Source organism: Octopus bimaculoides, chromosome 2 (assembly GCF_046866305.1).
Source record: "Octopus bimaculoides isolate indiv1 chromosome 2, ASM4686630v1, whole genome shotgun sequence".
NCBI classification, from domain to species: Eukaryota; Metazoa; Mollusca; class Cephalopoda; order Octopoda; family Octopodidae; genus Octopus; species Octopus bimaculoides.
Window position 1 is genome coordinate 91,314,563 of NC_142929.1, and position 12,147 is coordinate 91,326,709.

Below are 12,147 nucleotides of genomic sequence, written 5' to 3' on the forward strand. Positions count from 1 at the left end.
TTCACACGCATCAAAGTTTTTCTCTCATTGCTTTCAGAAAAAATGTTTTTTTTTTCAATGGAATTTTCTACAAATGACTCTTAGATGGTTTAGATTACGATTATATACGAAAAGTGAAATTGGTAAGATGGATATTTCATGCATCTCGACTTTGTTTCCTCATAAGTTTTGAAGATGTAGATTACGATTATGTTGAAAAATATCTTTGAGACTCACGTGATGTCTACAATTTCTATCTTACTAAACGATCACGTAGAGGACAGATCACTTTTGAGTTTGTGTAAAAGGGAAAAACTACGATTGTAATAATGTAAAGAAAGAAATATACATTCAATAATTAGTGCTAGCATTCTATTCACCTCTCTACAAAGACTTCACTCAGTGAAGTTTCGAGTAAGGGTGTCCTCAAAATAGTCATCAAAAGTATTTTTTATCAGTATAATTGTAATTAAATCATCGGAAGATATAAGAAATCAAAGTGAAGATGCATGAAATATCCCCCTTTCCATAAAACATTGTCTAGACATATGTCTCGAAAGTAAGAAACAATTAGTAGCTGGTATCTTTATACAGGGTACATTAGATAAGACACACACACACACACAGGTACACACACACATATTTATTGAGAGAGGGAAGAAAGAGAAAGAAGAAAGAGAGGGAAGAAAAGGAAAAACAGGATGACACATGCAATTATATAAATGGAGAAGCATTTATAACTCTATAGGTAGGTAATAATGGAGCTTGCGAATGATGATTGATTAGAGAGAATGCTTATGGTTATTCACAGTAATAATTAAACTTATAAACAGTCTGTTCACTGATGAATTTATTTCCATTTGCATAATTTAGTCGAGTGTAAAGTTTGCAAGAGACTGATTTTACAATCAGCCATGTTCACACATAAGTTTAAAGTAATGAAGAATGTAAGAATTTAGCGAAGAGTTATAACAGAATCCAATCCATGTATATATATATATATATATATATATATATATATATGCATTGTGTACACGCATACATAAGCAAATACATATACGTACGTATGTACATATATACGCTTGAAATTACAATGTTAAAATCATTGTATACTCTTCAGGAACTTTAAGCCGCAAGATATTTCGGTTTCCGCGACGTTTAAGTGCTTGATAGTATACTCTTGAAAGGGATGACACTTCCTCGTTGGTTAAGCGATCCTCTTTTCCACTCCAGCTGACGCTGATACTGATTTACCGTTGAGTAGAAGGAAGTAACTTGAAATGAAGGACTGGCTTTCCTCAAGGACACAACGAGTTGCTAGATCCAAAAGGCGAACACACAACCTATAGATCATGAGTCCAAGGATCAATTACCTCACATTACCTTTCGAAAGACATGCATGAAGCCATAATGATTTACAATACACCAGCTGATCATGGTTTGTTTATGTGTGCTTAGAGCAAATTGATGTTGGTGTGAAGTTTATTTAGCTGTTTATACATTCCTTCTTTTGATTTGCTCTTTATTGTATTCTTACATTCTATCATTCTTATCCCACACTGTAATCTAATTGTTGGGCTTTCTCTAATTATATTGTATGAGACTACATCTACTTCAAGTGTTTCTCTTTGTATCGACTTTTATGTTAAGATATATACAGGCCTTCTGTTGAAATGGTTTATGAGAAATTTAGAATTTTAGACGATTTATCTGATTAGATAATATGTACTAGTGACGTTGTCATGGACTTTTGATATCATATATATATATATATATATATATATATACCTGCAACTGGAGTCGGATGTAGTATGCAGGTGAGATGAGGATAATAACATGCAGTTTAGTGCTGGAAAATTTCAAACCCTGGGCATTGGCACGAGTAATGATATGCCATAGTATGTGCATATTTCTATGTTGGCAATTATATGCAAGCGGCTGGCCGGATGTCTGTTTACAGATTTCAGAACGGGAGAACCGGAAGCTATAATGGTCCTCTGGAGAGCATTTGTCTTCAGCTGCTTAGACTACTGCTCCCAACTTTGGTCATCACAAACTATACAATTCATAAAATTCACAACGAAACTCCAAGTAATGTAGCCAACCTTCACAAAAAATATCGTCTAAATACTGGGAGAGGCAGGAAAAGTTAGATCTCTACTTCCTAGAATGACAACGGGAAAGATATCCTGTGGTATACCTCTGAACAAACTTTTCATTGAATGTTACACAAACACCAGTAGGGTGGAGGCACTGCATAGTGCGACAGATCCCAACATCATCTTCACTGTAGAAGACCAGATATTGCAACAACTTGGGTTTCAATGCTTACATAAAAAAAAAAACTCGTGAGATCAACATGGCGTAGATGTAGGTGATATGAGAACAAAATTAGATCTATTCTTGTTAAGATTTATGGATGGGCTACCTCGCAACAGGAAACACAAATGAACGTAGCAACATGAAACTCCCTCATTCACCAAAAACCACAGGACATTTCAAGGCCTGAAAGTGTAGCAAAACTAACACCGTTGCCCCAGCATGCTTGTAACTCACATGCTGAAAGTAGTAAAAGAATAAAGAGAATATACATACATACATACATACATATATACATACATACATACATACATACATACATATATATATATATATATATGTGTGTGTGTGTGTGTGTGTGTGTGTGTGCATGTATGTATGTATGTATGTATGTATATATATATATATATATATATATATATATATATATATATATATATATATATATATATATATATATATATATATATATATACATATATATATATATATATATATATATATATATATATATATATATATATATATATATATATATATATATATATCGGTGTTGTGCATGTCTAACAACTGACTTGGACGGAGGTCAAGTTTGTCTTCTAGTAGATGACTTTCATCTTATCAGCTCGGCCATCTAACTTCAGTGTAAGAAGTTAAAATCGACTTTATGTTTCAACTTAAAGCTCTTCAAAAAGTGATATAATTAGAAGGAAATGTGAGAAAGAGTATATATGTATGCGTGTGTGTATTTGTGAGTATAAATATATATATATATACATATATGTAATCAGATCACATTGTAAGGACAAAATAAATGTTGAAAGTACATTAAATATTTATTTAATTTGAAAATATGGTATCAATACATTCATCTAATTTCAAATTAAAATAAATAGTTTTTACTCAGATTATTTTTTACTGGTTTCACCATCAACTGAGTAACTCGAAGATCATTAATACAATTTTCTAATTTCCTAAAATCTTTTTGAATGATTTAAAGCACGAAATAAATCAAACGTAGTCAAAGATGGAATCATTTTTGAAAAATATAAACACGTTAGCCACAAGAGACATATACAAGTCAAGTTATAAATAAGTTTATTATAAAATTACAAAACAGAGAATTTACAGCAATTCACTAAGACCTATCTGCTTTACTTCGAGAGCAAAAAGGAGGGAAAAGTCATGTAAACACATAATTTAAAGTAAAAGGAAATCAGGATGTCTTAACTAAAGATATAAAAGCCTGAAAAACGTAACTAAAGATATAAAAGTCAGAAAAATGTAACTATCTGAGCTATGAACTATAGAGATTTTTATTACAAGGTTCGGAATTCTATTTCAAAGAAGAAGCTTTTTTCAAAATTGAAAGTAAATGTCTGTGTTCTCCAAAGTATTAATATATATTTTAAAATGCAAACGTTGTTTCCAAGAATTCTGTATTGTACTGCATACTATCGTGACAATGCACCGTCAGTAAATTAAGCTGCCAAACACAAAAGAAATTCCACCGATCCAATATAAAGATAACTTGCTGTATTTTATTGCACTTTTTAAAAGTGCAGCGTTATGGCAACGGAAGAATAAGAAAAAAAATCAGTCTGCAAATATCGTCTGAAATCAGATGCAATGTATATTAATCCATGTAACTTTATTGCATCCCTTGAATGAGTAAATTACTAAATTGTGTACCTTGAAATAACTTATTTACGTCCCTTGTTATTACAGTATTTACATTCACAACAACTCGTCTATTAATGTTACGGTAAAAATCTCGGACAAGTTTCGTTTTATAGGGATTTTTGCAATTTCTTGATATTTGAATGCAAATTATTTAAGGATTATGGAAATAATGAATTAGAAGTGAAACCGGTTGGAAAAGGTGTATGGGAGAATCGCTGCTAACATGTTTTTTGATAAATTAATACTTCGAAATTAGATAAACCTGATACATTATTTTGGAATTTTTATATTTTTAGCCCGTCTCTCTTTCACCACTTCACACGATATATATATATATATATATATATATATATATACGCCTATATGGGTACAGGACATCACCAACTGTGTAAACAACATGATGTACGAAAACAACGAGTAAAATACGCAAACAACGAGAGAGAAAAGGAAAACTAGAAAAGTAACACGGATAGCGATCCTTCATAGGCTGTCGGCTGTGTATCTACTTATTTCGATATATATATATATATATATATATATATATATATATATATATATATATATACATATATATAAATATATTTATATATATATATATATATATATATATATATATATATATATATATATATATATATATATATATATATATATATATATAATTAAAAACAACAAGAAGAATGGAGATTTATTCACATACATGCATGTATACATACAGCCACATGCGCACACATATATTAGTGAAAATTTGCCCCACTAAAATTTGTTTTGAAAAACACCTCGAAACGATAACAATATTATCTCAGTTTAAGTAAACATTCAGTCGCTGATATTTCAGTGATGACACCAACCAAATCCATAGCCTGGAACCATAGTTCATCATTTAGCACAAACCTCCCACAGTGTTCAAAACAATATGCTCAACGATGATGTAGCTACTTTGCTTTGGACACTTTTTGAGAAACAGTGTATATTTGTTTGTTGCTCAACTCAGCAATATTTCCTCCTGATAATAGGAGGAAATAATCAATATCTTATGCTGGAATCAACAAAATGATGAAGGAAGAGGATATATGATATTTCATTGCAAAGAAGGAAGCATATGTATATGCATGTTAATAGATATATGCATAACTGTTTGCGCACATATAAGTACACATGTGTACACATATTAAATATATGCTTGTGCGAAAATCTTTGTATCTGTTAATATGTGAATATATATGCGTGTATAAACTCGCATACATGTTTGTATACGTATGCTTACAAACAAACACATGCACGCATACAAATATGTAAGTGTATGTGTGTGTGTGTGTGCGTGTGTGTGTGTGTGTGTGTGTGTGTGTGTGTGTGTGTGTGTAACAATTGTATAAAAATATATTTGTGTATATATATATGTGGATAAATATACACACATATATACATGCATATGTATGTATGTACATATATATTAATATATGTATGCACATATATATATATATAAAATTATTATTATTATTGTTGTTGTTGTTATTATTATTATTATTATTATTATTATTATTATCACATGATTTGTTTGTGCGTTAATAAGGCTATTGATGGCTTCATGTGGAGAGAAATCTCTCAACAATTATCAAGTCTACCACAGGGAAAGGTTGCTATCCGTTTGCACCTTGGAGGAGAATAGACAAAGCTACACAAGACTAAACGGAATTTTTGAGTATACAGATCATGGGATGTAACTTACAGGAAAATCTTAATTTCTCTCTCTCTTGCATTATCATCGGTATCTTTATAAGGAAATGTAATCACCATTGATTGATTAATTCTTATTTTCTATGTGCCCGTCCAAATTTACAAATATTTACACACACGTATGTGTACATGCAGATATATATACAAGATATGCGGTCGCACGGGCGCACACATACACACATACACACACACACGCACATGTATATATATATATATGTACAAACAAGTGTATATAAATATATATATTTATATACGTACATACACACACATATGTGTATACACACACAGAGGCACACAGACACAGACACACGCACACACACACACATATACATACATACATACATACATATATATATATATATATATATATATATATATATATATATATATATATATATATATATATATATATAATTTAGGTAAGATGTTTTATGTATATAATATACATGTTATTATTATGGATGAAGGGATGATTATTGAATGGTTATTATTTTGATATTATGATATTTTTAAATAATTTTTCTATCTTTATATAATAAGTATTTCATATTAATTCATTTGGTACTTATTGTTGGTTGAGATATATATCTAATTATTGTTCTACTTACGATCTGACGAGTAGCTATATTTTTGAATAGAACTTATTTTCGATAATTTCAATTGATTTTAATTGATTTTAATTGATTTTAATCGATTTAAATTTCTTTTCTATTTGAAAATTGGTTATGAAACACGTGTAATCTTTTTATTATATTTATCTTATGATATTTACTTTACTTTATATTATACTCATTTATTGTGCTTTTAATTATTAATTTTTCTATATGTGATAGTGGATTTTCATCGATGAGTTCTTGAAAATTGGTTATTTTCCCTAAAACTATATATATTTTATATATACTTTATCTCTAAGGCTCAATTTAATTTTAATTTTTTATAAATTGATTTTAATTGAGTTTTTTACCTGTAATTTTGGATTTTGTCCCTAATAATATTATTATATATATATATATATATACACACCTAGATTATGCGCTTTGTTTGTGTATGTGTACGTGAACATAAATGTAGTTTCACAGATTTTGACGTCAAACTCGGCCCTTAGTGGTTGTAAATTCATAAGTCTGTGTATATATATATGTTTATTTTTTTTCTGCACATCATATTACGGGTATGTGTAATGAGGGATTCCAACATCGGTTTATGCGTGCGTATGTCATTTAAGTATAATGGTTACATAATGTATATATTATTGATGTCCAGAGCAGAACGTATCCGGGTTAGAGATTTGAGGTGGGGGTCTAAGTTGATAGGAGGTCGTACTTGAAATTTCGAAGTATGAATTGTTGTTTGTCCATGCAGGGCGAGAAGCTTTCTCCCCTAATGTTTAAAAGAGTTTACTATTGATGTTACAATAATTTAGTTTTCGATGATGCGGATAAAGATGTATGTCTTTTGATTTTATCTCTAAACGAAGGCAAATGTTGCGTATATCTCTCTTTGAAGCTTGCTAAGGCACTTGAGGTTAGTAAAGCATATGTAACCGTCACTAATACTCACATAGCCGTTATAATGATTGCAAGCAAGTTATTACTTTATCTAACATGGTATGGACACTTAAAAGGAGAGGAGCGAGCAATCCCCATATAAAATGGAGCATAATAGCTGAAGACAGCAAATTCAGGGTACGAGACAGCAAATGTCACAACTGTATTACCAGAAAAACAAAATATCGTAACATCAACAGCGAACGTTTCAAATTTCAAGGAGGAAAAATTCTTTCCTTGCATGCACAAACAACAATTTATTCTTCGAAATTTCAAACACGATCCTGCACTCACCAACCTGAATAAGTTGTTCTATGGACGTCTATTATGTTCGTTATATGAACATTATTCATAATCGACGCACGCCATGTAAACGTATGATGAATTCCCTCATGACACAGATATATGTTGATTGTACATAGTCATGGCATCTTACATTTACCAGAAAATACACATATGCACAGACTTTTAAATCTACTACCCCATGGACCACCTTTGGTGTCAAATCTATGAAACTCCACAATTATGTACGCATGCACAAGCGTAAATTGCAGGCATGTTTCTGTGTGTGTGTATTTGTGTGTGTGTGTATTTGTGTGTGTGTGTGTATTTGTGTGTGTGTGTGTGTGCGTGTGTGTGTGTAAGTGTGGTATGCGTTTGCGTTTGAATATGTGTGTACCTGTTTAGTTGTGTGCGCACATATTTCGTATGAATATGAATGTACCATACGCTTGCATTTACATCTATAAATTTGGTCGCGCGTGAGCGTTCTCACATAAAATAGTAATTGATAAAAAAATATGGTGAACGCAGTTCATTACAAGGATATTATGGCTAATGTAAGGCAAACAAAAATTATGATTTACCTATATCTTACCTCCCATGATCTGTATATTTATTTATCCCTTCATTCCTTACAATCTCGTGTAACTTCGTGTATTGAAATGATTGATATGAGTACCAACGTTCCCAAATGGCAGACTTGATAATTGTGGAGAGATTTCTCCCTATATGAAACCATTGTTAGCCTTGCTAAACCCACAAATAAAGAATATTTATCCACTAATGAGATGCTGAACACTCATTCCCATTCTTCAAAATTAGGGACATATATGCCTGTATGTATATGTGTATACACATATACATAATACATACATACAGACATACAGACAAACACACTTGTGTGTATGGCAGGGAGTGTAAAGCATATACATAACTACATTTGATAGTACATATCAAATAAGATATCGCGGTGTAACATCGAAGTAACTCTCGGTAGTCCCTAATAAATATTCGGTTATACACATTTTTATTCAGTCAGTTGTCGCTTTTTCTATGTACTTAAGTACACACACACACATGCGCGCTCGCACACACTCACACATACTCACATGTATATAAACACCATCTTTTGGTATTTTAAGTCCGTGAGCCTTCTCTACCAATTTCTGTCTGTGAGTGTATAAGTATACCTGATTTTATATATGCATATATATATATATATATATATATATATATATATATATATATATATATATATATATATATATATATATGTGTGTGTGTGTGTGTGTGTGTGTGTGTATGTGTTTGTGTGTGTGTGTGTGTGTGTATGAACACATAGATGTACTCACAAGTAAAGCTACGATAAAGGCTCTACTTATATATATTGTTACCTACCTATATTGACGTTTAATTTTTTGGCGAAAGTATCATAGATCAAGAAACAAGATTTTCTGAGACAGTGAATGCAACCCAATTAAGATACCAACCTGGTGCAGTGCCTTTCATTTATACACATCCCACTTTCTCTCTCTCTACTCCTCTAAAACTCATAATTATTGTATTATGCGTCCACTAGAAAAGAATTTAGTTTTAGATGATTTAATGAAACGTTAATTCTGCTTTATTTCCTTTATTTAAATTTCTTGTTATTTTGGCTATTTTATTCGTGATTATATTTGCTTTGTATTTCACGTCATCCATAAACAGAAAGCTAATTTGGTGCCAGCGTTCAATGACAGAAGCTGTGGTGTGCCTAATGAATTGCATTTACGCATTTTATTATATCCTTTTATTACCTGAATCGAAATCCTCTTGGAATCATCTTCACCTTTGTTCAATCTGTTGTAGATTTATTCGACTTTAAACCTAACATGAAAATGTGTAGGTGTATGCCAATGCAAGAAATCAAAATAATTATGTCATTAACTTTCGTATTAATTATTATTGTTGTTATTGTTGTTTTTGAGGTTGTTGTTATAGTTATTATTGTATTACTCTTAGTATTAGGGTGTTTATTGTTAGAGATTATACCAATAGTATTTGCTTCACTGCATTCTTAAATACAGACTCTAACACTGTCATATGACGAAATGAAAGTACAAGCATTGATGAACAGATAGATGTGTGTGTGTGTTTGTGTGTGTGGGGGGGGGTGCCTACTAAATTGGTATAGATTGTTATTGTATTGCTGTTGATCTGTATTCTCATCCATGAAATGGAAATGACAATAGCAAAAAACTTAGAACATGATGACAAAAAATGAAACAAATTGGAACATGATAAGACATAAAACAATATACCAATTATATATATATATATATATATATGTATATGAAATTTAAATGATGAAAATTATTTGATCATTTGAAAGAAAAGCAGAAAACAGGAAAAGAAAAAGGTAATACGATTAATTAACATACCCAAGAGATTTAAGCATATAAGGTATATTCTTAACTCTGATAATAAATTAATAGACAAAATACATATCTTGTTACGAACCGTAAATGTTTGAATTTGTGAATTCCTAAATTTATCGATTTACCAACATAGTCATCATAGAAAAACAAACATTATGAAAGTGACATTATGAAAATGACATTATGTTTTGCTCAATTATTTGAATATATGGCAGTGAAATACAGGAGAATTACACGGGTGTATTTTGATAAATCAATTGAAAAAATGTAAGACATATTACTTACTGGATCGTTGTTAGGATCCAAGGCTTCGACCAACGTCTTTACGTGGCCATCAGCAACAACTCTATGTTGGACGTTAGCTCCATGACACATTACGACAAGAATTCGCGCACTTAAAATTTGTAGGCAGTGATGTGTACATTGCCGTCGCCTCGTGCTAGGTGAGCACTTTTGCCGAGTTCCTATTATGCGTTTATGCATTGTGATATTATTGTGTAATACACTTAGAATCTGACTGGGGTCAGAATTGGTCAGAATTTCTAATGGAGTTCGATTTAACGGCATTATAGGTATGCGTAAATCATCCTCTTCTTGTAGGCGATCATTATAACTTTGTTCCTTGAGGACAAATTTCTTCGAACTTGATGATGGTTTACGACTAAGATTCGATGTCTCATCGAGTGATGTCTTTTGAGTAATTGGTTCTTTACGCATTGATAACCCACGGTTAGTGTTATTATCAATGTTTGCATTCGGACAAGCAGCAATGTTTTCTATGCTGTCTGTTAAAGAGCCAATTTCATAATTCCTATGATAAATGCATAAATCAAGGATTCGGTTAATAGTACTTAAAGCCGTAAAATGTAAAGATTGCTTCCCCCGCAGGAGATCAAAACCAATTCCTAACAGTTTAGTTAATTCCAGGAACAGAGAATGTTTTTCATCGTCGGATTGGGCGCCTTCCAGTTGTTCACAGCAGGTCTTCAATAGAAAAAAAAGGAGAAATAAAGAGACATAAAGAATTTTATGCATATCATGGATAATATTTTTCTTATGCAAAGAGAAGATACATGAATTATTCCAGACATGTAAACAGACATCTTGATAACTATACATACAGATAATTTAAGATGTTGCTTTCATAAAAGCAACTCTTAGTATTAAATTTTAAATCAAGGAGAAAAACGTATTATTCCATTTGAAATTATTAAGGACCAATACAATGAAAATGCAAAACATCTTCAGTTATTCCGAATACAGTAAATCTCACATTAAATATAGCATAGTTCGAGGTTGTACTTGTTTGGTTGTTTGGCAAGTGACTTAAGTATTTTTGATTTAAAAACATACTGACAGTCGTTGAGGTATATTAAGTTGCAAGGTAAACAATATACCCAATGGTATCTTATATAGATATAAAATCTGAAATTCTCATACAACGAGGAATGGAAAGTTGTGACGTTTAAATTTCTTTTTAATTCCAAATGGTTTACGTGAAAAGGGTTTTAAATAGGAATCGATATCGGGTATTGTACTTTTCCCTCAAGGGAGTTAACCACAGCTGTATAGCATTTGCCATAGCAAACCCTCGAATAATAGAATGAAGACAAATCGATACATACTTAGCTTCGGGAATCTAGGAATAGAATATACCATAAACATAATTTTCAAGATTTAATTAAACAATTTTGCTTTGGTTTGTATTTGTTCATTCGCATGTTTATTGATTTATAATAACTCTATAATCTTATATTAAAGTTCTCTTTCTTTCTTTTTTTAATTGTCAAAGAGAAGAAGAAAGTAAACTATTTATACTATTTATTCAATAAATATAAATAGTAAACATATGGTTTCAACTGATATTGAACAGCTTTCATTTGACAAAACTTTGTGTATTTCACAATTAAATGTCTCTGGATATTTCTTTCCCGGAAACAATTTCAACAAGATAGACCGAAAATGTATGGGAAATGTTTAAAACCTATACCAAAATACAGAAATATAAAATTCATTCGTGTGCAGTGTGTCGAAGACAAGCCTACGTCGAGGTAATCACCCTTCTCCGCAATTAATAATGACAGACGTAACTTCTACATATAAAGCAGTAAAGATTTTGAAGTGCCTCAACAGTGAGGTATTTCAAAGAGTTTCATAGTCGGTCCAAAACTTGTAACTAT

At 31.2% G+C, this 12,147-nt stretch overlaps 1 protein-coding gene across 7 annotated transcripts in view; it reads right to left on the reverse strand.

The window, feature by feature from the left end:
- LOC106874430 (1-phosphatidylinositol 4,5-bisphosphate phosphodiesterase epsilon-1) overlaps positions 1-12,147 on the reverse strand; it is a 1,217,386-nt gene that overhangs the window by 529,572 nt on the left and 675,667 nt on the right. For all 7 annotated transcript variants that reach the window (XM_089347149.1, XM_052978429.2, XM_052978428.2 and 4 more), the window contains one exon: positions 10,253-10,951. In XM_089347149.1, coding sequence (XP_089203275.1) covers positions 10,253-10,951 — 699 coding nt within the window. The remainder of the gene's footprint in view (positions 1-10,252; positions 10,952-12,147) is intronic.